The 14280-nt window shown below is 44.2% G+C and overlaps 1 protein-coding gene across 1 annotated transcript; it reads right to left on the reverse strand.

Moving 5' to 3' along the window:
• Positions 1-470: 470 nt before the first annotated feature.
• LOC123190619 (serine carboxypeptidase-like) lies at positions 471-3959 on the reverse strand. The gene is made up of 9 exons (XM_044603291.1): positions 3537-3959; positions 3258-3429; positions 3025-3144; positions 2555-2698; positions 2314-2464; positions 2044-2132; positions 1708-1966; positions 1036-1169; positions 471-834 (listed from the first exon to the last, which is right to left on the reverse strand). Exons 1-9 carry the CDS (start codon positions 3896-3898, stop codon positions 706-708), a joined length of 1560 nt encoding a protein of 519 aa, XP_044459226.1. The 5' UTR covers positions 3899-3959; the 3' UTR covers positions 471-705.
• Between the last annotated feature and the right edge of the window lie 10321 nt (positions 3960-14280).

Here is a 14280-nt window from a genome sequence, read left to right on the forward strand (position 1 = left end):
GATTGGTGTGGAAAGGTGTGTCAGGTGACTTATAAGTCAGGTGACAACCAAACAGGCGTGACTTATAAGTCACTAGTTTTAAGTCACCTGACTTATAAGTCGGGTGACTTATTGAAACCAAACATGCCCTTACTTCCACTATGACTAGCCTTACAAGAGGGATTACTAATTATACTCCCTCCGTTCACTTTTATAAATCATTTCAGACAACTTAAAATGGGCTGTTTTGTACATTATCTGAAATGTCTTCAAGGTCTTATAAAAGTGAATAAAAGTGAACGGAGGGAGTACCTTTTATTGTTTGACTTTGTTTATCAGGATTCCTGTGTTTTTCAAATTCCTATGAACCAAACACCCAACTTTGCAAAATTTCTGCGTTTTTCTAACCCTCTATTTTACACATGCATTCCTATCAATTTTCTAGTATGTTCTTTTCTAGAATCTTGTGAACCAAAGGAGGCATAAGGGAATGCATAAAGTAGTCCACATGTCACTCATTGGCGATAATCTTCGTGATACATTCGGCATTCGCATTGCCCCAGCAATCCTCTGAAAGCCTTTTATTACACGCTCATCAACCTCGAGCACCGTACAAGGGAAATAGCATATGCACGGTCGCCGACGAGCTTCCCATCACCTAAGATCATCCCAAGGCATGTGCGTGCACACCAGATACATTACACTAGTAGCCAGCGCAAGGATGGATTATATGGCGAAGTCGAACCTCTGAGAGCTCGAGGAGGCGTCTGAAAGGTTTCCTGACATCCACCTCTTGAGCATCTCCAAGGCGGCCTTCGGTTGATCCATGGGTACCATGTGACCAGAATCGTGGACCTGATCATAGTGCCAAAAACATCTCTAGTTAGTTTCACAGTAAAATCCAAACTGATGTAGCGCGGCACAATACGCAACAGGCATTTGCCCTTATAACACTCTGCTCTACTGTATTGACAGATAATCTCTTGAGTAAAGGCCTGGTTATTGTTTGTTCCAGAACTGACTGTTGGTAAGGGGGTCAGCTTTGCGTTTGCGTACCTTCAAAAAACTCAAAGGGCCGTGGCTTTTTAGAATGCCGGCTTCTTTTCCATCAACCGTGAAGGGTTTCTCCACCGAGGACACGAAGGCTTTCTTTCCAGACCATTCCATAGAGTCTACCCATCTTGAGTTTCCTGCCCAAGTCACCAGTAGATTATATATGTATGTCATCAGGAAAACAAAGCCAGAATCAAGAAAACCAATAGCGGAGCATATTTATTTTGAACCGTATATTGTCCTACTTATTTCATGCACTTGTTATACAGTTTGCCGTTATGTACAACACAGCATGAAAAGCATTGAAGGTAGATTTTATCCTTTTCTGTGATTTGACAAGTATAGATGACCTCTACTAGGTCAATTATGCCTTGCGTTATTCAAATGTGTGACAACATATATTTCTAAACCGTGCTTCCAATACGATTTCCATACTACAGAACCGATCAAGATTCAAGCTATATGAATGCATATTAAAGCCCATTAAATTCTTAATGGATCTCTTGCACGAATCACAATTGTAAGGAAGCATAGCACAAGTATCACATGACAAAAGTGTGGCAATGTGATTCTCAGAGTGAAGAATCTCAGATGATATGTGGTATGGACAAAACAGAAGCAAATTATAGCATACAATTTTCAAGAGTTTTCTGTTGCAAGTTGTAAGACACTCACCTAGCCAGTTGCATATGAGATCATACTCTCCAGCATAAATCAGCACTTTGATGTCGTTCTCAAGGAGTTCAGGTATCCCAACTTCAAGGTTCCTCATCCAATCTAAGAGCATAGCCTGATAGACGGTCGGGCTGCAGGAAACAAACTCTATGTCTCCAACGCCTAGGCTCTGTCTGACAGATTTCAGATTGAGAAACTTCTCCAAGTTAGAAAAATCATAGCATAGGCTCCCCACGCATGGCTTCCTGACGTCATAATACTGCAAAGATGAGGTGATCAATCAGAAAACTTCAAAAAATGAGGAAAAACCAAATAAACTTTTGTATTCCACCCTACATTTTTGTTCCCGAGTATCAACCTGATGGAACTGAATATTGTATTGCAAACAAAATAGGCAGCAAAGCAAGATACAGTGCCAGAGGTACCTGAAACAAAAGACAAAATCAAGTGAGGTATATCAGAGTTGGGCTTATGCCTTTTCTTACTTCCATGAACAAATTGGTACAACAAAGCAATGATGTTAATGAAGACAGTCTCCAAGAGACCAATTGACGAATGGTACAGATTTATTACACACAAGCAAACGATGAGTCCAGGAATAATTACCGCACAGCTTGACAGCAAATTCACAAGCAGGAACTATTTTATTAATCTTGGTAAATTCTGACTGTGTGATTAAACCCATATCCAATGCATAATCGGTGTATGCCTTGTACTGTATCGCTGGATCTGTAAGTCCGTTACCAATTGCAAAACCCTGAAAAATTAACAGCAAGGGTGGATTCAAGCGACAAAAACCTTTATAACACAGAACAATATGGATAGATCCAGAAAGAGATGACTAAACCTTCAGATTGATGTGAATGCCCTCATTGTTCTTGTTCCCCTTGTACACCCGAGTTGCAAAGGCAGGAATGTAGTGCCCAGCATATGACTCCCCAGTTATATAGAAATCGTTTTCAACATACTCCGGGTGCTCCTTGAAGAAGGCCTATCAAAATCGCATGCAGAGAGATGCAAGGAACTTATGAGGAAAAACACAGAAGGTCATTTTTGCATCTTGATTGCAACTCACAAATAAGGGCAATCACTCTGGTTCACCTCAACTCTTGCATAACTAACCTTGTCGCCACAATAGGAAGCACCCACAATAGCGGTAGTGATTTAATAATACATATGATGCATGTGTTCCTACTATGTACATATGCTCACCGACCAGGAATGCATACCGTAATATTTCGAGTCCGTAAGAATGAACTAGGGCTTATCTTCATTTCATTTATGCATCCTATCACAATAGAGACAAGAATTAATTACCTGCAGGAAGTCATATAGGTCGTTGCTGACGGTCGCTTCGTTATGGCGGGTATCCCGCGAATCAGAGCTGTAGCTGAACCCAGTCCCAGTTGGCTGATCAACATAGATAAGATTGGACTCCTGCAGCAGCCAATATCCAAACAGATTGAAGGTTATACAAGGTTCTAAGCAATCTCTAAGAAAAATACCACACAGATTGATTAGTACACAAACTGTCTGTATATATATTATACCTGATCCCAGCCAAACTCATTCCAGAGTAGCGACATGTTGTCTGCTATGTTGAAGGGGCCATTCTCGTAGAAGAGGGCTAGCTCGCTGCTGCAGCCGGGCCCTCCCGTCAGCCAGATCACCACGGGGTCCTCCTTCTTGTGCTGCCTGGATTCGAAGAAGAAGTAGAAGAGCCTACACGGTGCGCAAAAGTGGCAGATGTCAAGACACGGGAACTGGATCCTCACGTGAGACGCGGCATGAACGAAGAGGAGGAGACGGGAGGAGTGAGCTCCGCTCACCTGGCGTCGTGAGTGGTGGGGAGGCGGTAGTACCCGGCGTGGTGCCCGAGGTTGCTCACCGACGTGCCGTCGTCTCCGGCCACCAGAGACGCGAGGCGGATCGGCCTCTCGACGAGGGTTCCGGCCGGGAGAGCATCGCTGCCGCCGACGCCGACGCCGCCGGGGCGGCGGGGGAAGGCGTCGCGAGGGTGGAGGTTGAGGGCGCGGATGAGGTCGGCGCCGGCGGAGCGGGGGGTCTTCGGGGCGAGGGAGCGCGCCGAGGAGGGGAGGCGGAGCAAGGATTCGTGCTCCGGCGCGGCGGCGGCGGCGGCGGCGGCGAGGAGCAGAAGCAAGAGGGTGCGACACTGACCTGTGGGTCCCATGGCTACCGGTGGTGGTGCGGTGCGGTGACCTGAACTGACGGAAATGTGGGAGTGATACTGCTACTAGATCCTTTTGGCCAGTTTTCGACGAGTCTAGACTTCCAGTCATCTCACAGTGTGTTCCCAACTCTGCCCCTGCGAAATTATGAGGTGGATTGGTTTGCTACCAACATTTGGCATTGTCAATATTTAGCAAGCCAACATTTGGCAAAATCAAAAGTTATCAATATTTGGTAAATTTATGTGAAATTGGTATGCAACAATCTGTTGCCAACATTTGGCAGTTGCCAAAATTTAGCATGCCAACTTTTGACAACAAACTAATTAGGCTCATAGTTTTTTCTTTCCAGCGTTCCGCTAAGCTACCGGTGAATCTCTAGCCAACGAGCTTCTGCCACCTTCTTGAGTGGTATCTCACTTTCATTTGGTTTTCTCATTACTGGTATTCGATTCCTTTGCTGTTTTTCTTTGGCGTCGGTATTTCTTTGCCCGGACGTGTGTTAAGATCTTTTCCTCCTCGCAACGTGATTAGGCCAACGTCTTCATCCTCCCGATTTTTGCCGGGGAGCCCGCAACGTGATTAGGCCAAAGCCTTTCTCCTCTAGATTTTCGCATACGAATCCGTGGATTCGCTTCCCCTTTGCCTGCCATTCCAACGGACGATGATAGACCTAGAGCCAGGGATCCGTCTTCCCTTTCTCCTTCAAGAAAGAAAGTTAGGGTTCGTGTTTCTCGCCGGCAGATTTATCTTTGGTGGATTTGCTCGAATCTCGTCGTTGTTCGTCTACGTTCGTGTGTCTTCGATTTGGATCCTTTCGATCTACATTATTTTTCATCGGCGGCGGTTGCTGTTCTGGGGTGCTGGTCCTATGGGGCCTTAGCACGACGACTTTCCGACTGTCTACTACAACAAGTTGTGCCCAGCTCTGGCGATGGAGAGGTGATGACGGTGGTGCGCCTTCGACTCGCTTCGTTGCTTGTAGTCGTCGCTAGGTGGTTTACGGATCTGGATGTAATTTTTATTTCTGGCGTTTGTTGTACTGTCATGATTGAAGATGAATAGATTGAAAGTTTTTTCGCAAAAAAAAGGTTAGGGTTTTTAGTTCTCGTATAAGGGCGACGCTTCTCCTTCGAGTCAGTCTTTCGGTCAGGTTCCAAGCCTCCTCAAGTCCACCTGTCGGGAAGAGGATTAGACGAAGCTTTGACATACATTCCTGCCATCTCATCGGGGTCACCGATGCTAGGATTTTTCGTCGTGCGTATGCGATAATGTGATTTGATGTCAAGATCTACAGATAATATTGACAAATGCAACTCTAGGGCACTGGTTCTTAAGGGAGTCCCAGCTGTCATTGACAAGGTCAGGCCGGCTTCGGTATAAGAGCGGCACGACGGTGGCTCGTTCTGGTGGGGATAATGATCGTTTAGTGATTCAAGGACCTCAATGTAATCCATATTATTTTTTTGGTGCTTTGTACTTCTGGTGAACTTTTATAATAGATTTGAGTCTCTTTTTTTGCAAAAAAATAGTTATTTCTCTTCCCGAGGCACACAAGGCCACAATTTGTTTTTTGGTATGAGACCCATCATGCTCTCATCTCATGAAGATTTTTCTCATCCCACTATCTTTTATCCAAGAAGTGACTTTGATTATTTTTCTTAATTCAAAATAGTAGTTTTGACTATTCTATTATTTCAAAATATTGGCTTAACCTATTTCAATTATATTAGAAACATACCATGTTTCAAAAAGTGATAACAACTACTTCTAAAATAAATTTCATATTTCATTACTTCAAAACATGATGGTTTCACTTATTCCCAAATAATTATTTCAATTATCTCATTCAAAGTGGTTGCATATTTCACAAAACCGGTGTTTCAATTATTTTCAAAGATCGGTTTCAATTATTTCAAAAGACCAATTTCAACTGTTTCAAAAATATCGGTTTCAATTATTTCAAAAGACCAATTTCAACTATTTCAAAAATATCGGTTTCAATTATTTGAAAGAACTCATTTATATTTAAAAAATGGTTCATATTATTTTCAAAATAACCATTCAACTTATCAAACCCATTTCATTGTGTTTGAAGATTGATTTTGATTAGTTCAAAATATCAATTTTGGTTTCTAAGAAGACTCATTTCAATTTTTCAAACAACCAACTTCATTTATTTTCAATCAATTAAAAAAATGATTTCAGCTTCAGTAACACCCTTATCAACACTATCATATTCACGCATTTCAATAACCCATTTCATTTTTTTAAATAGATGATTTCAATTATTTCAAAAGATCGATTTCAGTTTTTCACATGAATAATTGCAATTTATTAAAAAACATGATTTCAGATTCACTAACATTTTTGTCGACACTTTCATTTCTACACATTTCAACAACACAAATTGAATAAGCCATTTAGAGTGAACATGCATTTCAGAAAAAAAAAATTGAAAAGGCATTTAGAGTGAAAAACATATATTTCAGAAGCACAAATTGAAGAAACATTCCAATTTCAATCACACATATTTCCCATTTTCTGTAAAACATTTTTAGTTACACGTATTGAAATGCTTATGTAACTAATTAATAGCACATATTAGTATTTCATTTATGTTCTAGCCAATACTTCAAGTAACATAAATTTCACTATTTCACATGTATGTTTTCTTGTTTATGAGAAGCAAGCAGTTTGGCCATGATATGCACGCAACACACACTTCAACTTCATTTCAATACATATGTCTTCACTAACTTCACATATACCACATATCACAATTTTTTGCATGTTTCCTTAACATTTTTATTTCAAAGGAAAAAAACAAAATTCACAATCCGTAGTTTGAATATTGAAACATGCTTTCACACAAAAATATGATTAGAGAATATTGAAATAAATGTTCAGGCTGGACTAAATCTGAAAAATTTCTGATTATTGAAGCGAAGTCCAATTCCAACTATTCTGCCACAAATTTATGATACCATATACATAAAAAACTACTAAAACTAAAACAAATATAAGAAAAATTTCCAAAATTTTTTGCACATGCATATGCAAATTACGTGAAATAATTCGAAAAGTACAAATAAATCCCACTAAAGTTCTTGGCACGGAACTTAAAAAAATCACCATGAGTGTCCGACACAAATATTGAATTAAAAAAACAATCCAGAGAGAGTTTAGCGGAGGTGGGTTTTTATCGTCACCAGAGTGGTACTGGCGGCTGTTGCGTGCAGGTGGCGACACTCCCAGTGGTGGATCAGATAGGTTGCAATGATGTGGTTCCTGGTTTGCCATGGATCAGACATCGGGCGGCGTGGGAGCTAGGGTGTCTGCCTAATTCAACCTCACTCCTCATCAATGTCATCGACTAGTATCATTGCCAGTCGGTCATTTTCGGATCTCATGAGAAAGAGAGAAAGGGGTGAGAGAAAGGATGACAAATATTGGGGTGAAGTTGTGGGCGGTATGAGATGCAGAGGTATTTAGTTGGTTATGGGTCCCGCGGTCATATTGGGTTTGGTATCCGCTACGACATGAATAAGTGAATCCTACATGGCTTTACTTACCAATGTTGATGAAAGGGTGGATGTTGGGTTCCTCACCGTTACGCAGCCTCGCCATTAGAAACCACTTTGCATTGCCCCTATCCTTCTGCTCCCGCGTTGTTAGCTATAACAAGACACCGATAGATTTGCACCCACAAGCTCTTTCTTCTACCCACGTCCGTCCCCTTGGTCAGTATGTTGCAGGGCGGCGTGACCTCCGATCATGTCAATGTGCCAAGCTCCTGGTCGATTCTCAGTGGTGGCGATCGTCAAGGCGGAGGACGATACTCGGAAGTGGAAGGGCGGACGACTTATAGTTGTTGATAGATTGACCACCTACAACATGTTATGGATTGACCACACGGTCCATGGCTTCTTCATTTTTTCTTGGATGGGCAGGGATGGAGCTCTCGCCATCTTCATTTTCGTGCTTCGTTTTGGCATTAGTAAGATGAGTTAGATAATGATGATATATCAACCGGTCATAAGAATGGTGATTTACGAGGGAATGATAATGATAATGTTGCTGCGCACACTTCTGCGTATGGATTGGCCATTTTCCAGACTCTTTAGTGCTGACACTGTTTAATACGGAGTATAACTTAAAAAAAAAACAGGGGACGCAGCTGCGGGGGTTCCAGCTGGTTCCGCCATTACTGGCACTCCAAGCGCACCCTCCCCTGCTCCCGCCATCCCATCGGTGGTCTCCTCGGGCCGTGGCACCGGGCCGGCCTACCCCTCCGGCCTGACGGCGAACTCCTCCTCCGCGCCCAAGCCCTCCGGCCTCTCGACCGTGTCGCGGCGTCCGCCCTCCCGCTTCCGAGCGCGGTTCTCCGCCGTGAGCATCGCCACCGCTTCGCTGAGATCCCCTCCACGCCCCCTCCGCCTTCCTTCCGCGGCTGCGCCTACGCGCCGACGTGACGCGACCTGCCTCTGCTTATCCGTCTCTGGGCCGGCGGGTGCCTGCTACATGTTCGACCAAATGGTTCAGTGCCCGTTTCTCCTTTCTCTTACTAGTTTTACAACTTCCAGAAAATCGTGATCCTGCGCTACCAAGCCTTATGGCAGTTCCATCTGAACCCGCCACTGCCATCACCGCGAACCGGGACTTTGGAAATTCGACTGGGTTTGATCATTCTGTACCAAGTCTGCTTGCATTTGACCTATTGCCGGGCTAGCTTCATCACTCAAATAAAGGTACCTCATCATTTGACCTGCGACCTTATTAACGACACATTTAATACTGAATTTTTAAGAATGTTAGTTTTCCAAACCATTTTTAAATGAATGCTTAGTCCCCACGGCACGTTTGTTTCTGCCAGCCCTGTTTTCCAAGTGAGAATGCTGCAGCCTTCAGACTGCAGGGGCCATTGAGGGGTTTGCCGCTTCTTTTATCACTGTTCTCAATTTTTTCTAAACATAATGGGTCGCATTGCATTCATGTGGCTTAGGGACAAAGAAACCAAAATGGTTAATTCTGTTATGTGCCTGATTCTAAAGAAAGAATTCATAAATATCTTTATATTCTAGTGTATTTCTGACCATTTGGCGCCCAAATTCAGACCTGATACAACACCAGTTTTCCATATGCTACAGGCTTGCTCTTACGTATTTAAGGAAAAAGCTAATGATTTGTAATCCATTTAATTTGGCTTGGATGATGAGTGATTGTTGATTTGCAGTGTGAATCTTGTGCTGTTCTGTCATACAATTACCTTATCCACTCTAACTCGGTTCCTTTTGGTTTGCAGGGTCATGGTTCATCTTTACTTCGAGATCTAACTCTCCATAGCAATAAATTCTACAAATATGACCAGCTTCAATCTGCTTCGAAATTATGGTACTTATCTATCGTTCTGGGATAATTATCTACTATTTTATTGTGCTGGCCTATTTTCATGAGCATTCCTTTCTATGCCTGAAACCACTTTTCAGTCTTGACATGGGATACTGAGTATTCATGCCCTCCTACACCTTCCTACATGGTGTAGGTGAGAGCACTGCATTGTTGGGGGATTTATCCTGATATCAGTAGTAATAACTCAATATGTCAGCTAATTTTGCATGCTGTATTCATCAGATCCTGTTCACATGCCTAATAATTGAGTAGCTTGTGTTTCTCATAGAGCATTAAACGGTATTGCATCTCAAATTCTCAATATAGTGGAACTTTTCAAGCAGCTTAATCTTGAGGCTGTTCTGTTCTTTGTGCATGGAACTTCTTAATGAACTGTAGGTAATGTGTTGTCTGCCTAATAAGTAGTCTATTCTTCCAACTCAGCTTAATAATACATAGACCTTTGTTATGACCATTGCAACTCATGTCGAACTACTGTTGCTTGGGAAATAAAAATGTTGATAACCTTTTCCGATGCAATCTATCAGCGTGTCATGTTAGAATTTTCTGCCTTCTGCAACTAAGGAGTTAGGACCATGCTGTATTGCTGTGTGCTTATCAGGTCGTATACGTTCAACTACAGCGCCACTTAGCTGGATTCCCATATTACTAAAAAAAGGAAACTAAATTTAACGTAGACATATTCAAGCGTGTAACTAAAGCAAATAGCACTAATTTCTCCATTTAATTTAGTTTTTACAAGTGCAATGACAACTTTTGCTGCCTTCAATTTACTGTTCCTCTTGTATGGCGGGTATATCGCCAGGATCTTAGCAGCCATGCCATCTGATGCTTTAATTGGGAACTTTAAACTGGTGAGGTAACCGAGAATTCCTCCAAAGTCTTACCACTTTGGTTTAGAGGAATTTCATATGAATTCTAGAGGATAGGATTCTTATAGGATTTTTTCCTTTAGAGCCCTTTGGTTCATAGGAATGGATTCCTATTCCTACATAGGATTGGTTCCTATCCTCCACATTTCATAGGAAAATAAAAAAGAGCCTAGACTCAATGGAAAAATTCCTTTGGTGTCAACCAAATGACATCTTGTTTCCTATTCCTACTCATAGGATTTGAGATACATATCATCTCATTTCCTACAAGATTCCTATTCCTATGATAATCCTATCCTATGAACCAAAAGAAGCCTAAGCAGAAAATTTGCAAGCATTCTTTCGAGTTGCCGTCCTTTATAATTTACAATGTTGATTCTGCTAAGTTTATGGCTCGAGCATCTGAGGTACAACTGCCACAAACTATCGGTCACATGGCTACTACAGTCGACCTCATCGCCACTGTCATCTTCAGTCTCGGTACCCGATTCGCCATGGGCATACAGCAGTACACTTCCTTCTTTTGAGGCTGTCCCAGAGGAAACATCGACAATACTTCCAGGTTCTTGGTTTCACGAAGCAAGACGGCGACAGACCGGACGGCATGGCCCTCGCGCAGGCAGCCTTTGAGGCCCAACTGCCTAAGAGGTAGCCCCCGAACAGCATCTGCGAGCAAACTGCTGTGGTAAGCCATTGATGGGCGCAAGGAAAGGTGGAGATATGCCAGCTCGATGCACTGGCTGATGAGCCCTGTCACCGGAGCAACCTCAACCGATTTCCTTTTGGAGAGGTCTTCACAGATTTCAATCGTCAGCGCCATGACTCCTTTTTAGTTTGCAACATCGAAGAGCGACTCAAGGGGAATGCCGCCTTTGTAGTGCAGCAACGGCAGGCGCGAGCTGTCCAGCTTGACGAGGCTGGCATGGTGGTAGCAGATCATGGCGAACCTCCGCAGGTGGGCGCTCTCCACCGAGATCTTGCTGGCGCTCGGGAGCTCCTGCAGTGTCAGTTCGGCGAGGCGCGGGCAGCTTGAGAGCAGCAGCAGCAGTATCCCTTTTGGGTCCATGATTTTGGCGAGGCAGAGCGTCTCCAGCGACGAGACGATCACACCCTGGGGCTGGGGCAGGTTGAGCGTCCAGTTCGCGAGCCTCAAGCGGTGGAGCGTGTTGCACCGAAGAGATGGTGCCGTGTCTTGACGTTTCTGCTCCACTGGTGGACGTCGAAGACTGTTGAGGCCTTCTCCGACGAGCCTGGCGTCCGAGGTCGTGCCAGTACCTGAGCTTGATGTCGATCTCTTCAACGCGGAAGGTCACAACGGAGACTACCCACTAGTCCAGCAGGTCGGAAGGTGGGTACAAGGCGTCGAGACGGATGGTGTGGATGGGCGTTTCGGGGGGCTTTCCAAGGATCGCGATCGTCACCATCTGGTCGAAGCAGACCGGGAGGTGCTTGTTCAAACATCATCCCCGTTTGCCTTTCTTGGGGCCAGCGAGGGCGATGACGGGGACATCCGCTTAGACGCCGCTCCATCGGCGAGCGGCGGGACCACACACTGGTGTGCACGGCCTTGTCGGACGTGAGGTGGAAGAGCACGAGCTGGAGCGCCCTTCAGGGAGGGCACTCAGCTGGTCCTCCTGCCTCCCCCCCTCGTCTCCACCCTATATTTGTCCACGAACGCGTTCGGACGTGGCCGCGGACAGTGATACGGGAGCATCCAACTCTGTCCGCATACATATCAAACTGGATTTGAACAAACCGGCCAAATTTAATGCAAATAAGTCGATTTTCATTAAAACCAGACCAAATTCATTACATTTTCGACATATTTCATTAAACAAAAGCGGTCGGACCCTAACCGAGTCTAAATCTTGCCGGCACCCGTCCTCCAAGTCCTTGTTGTTCCCATTCGTGTCCATGTTCGACGACCGTGAGCCCCATGAAATGAAGGTGCGGTCACCGATGAGGAAGAGTAGGACATGAGACACGGACCGACCCATGTTGAGATATGGCCAAGTATATCCGGGAGGGTTTAGCGGGTGGCTGGGGTGGTTAGCGACGACGTCAGCGAGGGAGGAAGTGGATGCAGTGAAAGAAGGAAGAATGAAGACGCAGGATGGGAGCGGAGTTTTGGATGGGTCGGGTTATTGGAGTCCTACTTGGTGGCCGATTGGACTACCGCAAAGCCCCTAGTTTGCTTTCGGTTTACGAGAAAATGGACGTCCGGATCAGCACGCGGATTGGTGTTGGATGACAAAATACATCCAGACCGCTCAGTTTGGACGGCTGTGGACGCTTTGAGGGTCAGCGTTGGAGATGTGCTTATGCACCAAACCTTTTTTTTTTTTGCAAAAGTTGGATATATACTCCCTCCAGTCCTTTTTACTCTGCATATTAGAATTCTCTAAAGTCAAACTTCACAAAATTTGATTATATTTATATGAAAAAAATATCAACATCTGCCATGCTAAAGTTATATAATATGAAACTTTAAATCATGACACATCCAGTGGTATTGATTTCTGATTGTGAATGTTGGCACGTTTTTCTATAAAGTTGGTCAAATTTTACTAGGCTTGACTTCAGTCAAATCTTATATGCGAACTAAAAAAGATCGGAGAAAGTACAACGCATTTGTTCGCGTAGTCGTTGCCATAGATGGCGACTAGCGCAGTGGAGCGAGTAACTAGTTGCTATGAGACCCGCAAAAAAAAAAACTAGTTGCTATGAGATTTCAGATCCTTGACTAAGTGTCAACCCTCTTGCCCAGATTTCAGATCCTTGACTAAGTGTCAACCCTCTTGCCCCTGCCATCACTCAACCGCTGGACGTGCTAATCGGCACAGTTAAAACAGATCGAGAAAGTATCCACCAAAGATTTTTTTTTGGGAAGGTCGCATATATACACCGTAGTCGTTGCTACAGATGGTGACTAGCTCACTTGAGTGAGTCAGCTGTTGCTGTGAGATTTTCTTTATCTGTGACTAGCTCGGAGCACCTCCACTCCACAACTCCACTTCTAAAATTGGTGAAGTTAGAGCAACTCCAACGGGCCGACCCAAACGGACGGCATATTTATTCGTTTTTTGTTCGTTTGGGTCGGCCGCCCACCCGGCGTCCGTCCAGTTTTGCATTTAGATCGGCAGTGCGTCCAACGCGCCGACTCATATGTGCTGGCGTGGCCGGCTAGCTGCCCAATAGTACATTGATCTGCATTTAACATATTATCAAATTAAAATGTTTAGTCTGGCCGCCCAAATAAATAATATAGTTTTACAAGCCAAATACAAATAAAAATGTTTCACATAGTTTTGCAAACGAATAAAAGAAGATACATCTATTGGTTGCCAACATGAGCCTACATATGCTCAAACAAATCATTTTGCAGTTACATGTGAGTTTCCTAATCACGCATGTCTTCATGAAATTGAGTGAACTGCTCAAATGTTGCCGCTACTCCATGCTCAGGCACAACATTCTCACCCTGAAACTAAAAGCCTTGATCGTACATATGTTCCGGGCGCTCGTCTTCTACGATCATATTGTGCATGATCACACAAGCAATCATCACATCCCACAGTTTCTGCGTGTTCCAAGTATTAGCAGGATACCGAACGATGCCCCATCGAGATTGCAAAACACCAAAGGCACGCTCGACATCCTTTCTAGCACTCTCTTGCTCTTGGGCAAATCTTTTCCTTTTCTCTCCGACAAGGTTGGGTATTGTCTTGACAATAGTGGTCCACTGAGGATAGATACCGTCACCCAGATAGTACCCTTTGTCGTAGTTGTGGCCATTGACAGTAAAGTTCACCGGTGGGCTGTTGCCTTCGGCAAGCCTAGCCAACACCGTTGAGTGCTGAAGCACGTGGATATCATTGTGTGATCCAGCCATGCCAAAGAAAGAGTGCCAGATCCAGAGATCTTGAGACACCACGGTCTCTAGTATGACAGTGCAAGCCCTGACATGTCCCTTATACTGCCCTTGCCAAGCAGAAGGGCTGTTCTTCCACTCCCAGTGCATGCAGTCTATGCTGCCAAGCATCCCCGGGAAGCCCATGCTGGCATTTATCGCCAAAAAACGGGCTGTATCTTCAGTTGTC

The sequence above is a fragment of the Triticum aestivum genome, chromosome 2A (genome assembly GCF_018294505.1).
Source record: "Triticum aestivum cultivar Chinese Spring chromosome 2A, IWGSC CS RefSeq v2.1, whole genome shotgun sequence".
Classification (NCBI taxonomy): Eukaryota; Viridiplantae; Streptophyta; class Magnoliopsida; order Poales; family Poaceae; genus Triticum; species Triticum aestivum.

What these genes read in the sequence shown, in the direction of transcription:
- LOC123190619 (XM_044603291.1), bottom strand. Translation starts at nt 3,898, where the DNA reads ATGGGACCCACAGGTCAGTGTCGCACCCTCTTGCTTCTGCTCCTCGCC. An exon ending in ACCTATATGACTTCCTGCAG is followed by an intron (nt 2,699 to 3,024) that starts GTAATTAATTCT and finishes CGATTTTGATAG; the next exon opens with GCCTTCTTCAAGGAGCACCC. An exon ending in TCTCATATGCAACTGGCTAG is followed by an intron (nt 1,170 to 1,707) that starts GTGAGTGTCTTA and finishes TGACTTGGGCAG; the next exon opens with GAAACTCAAGATGGGTAGAC.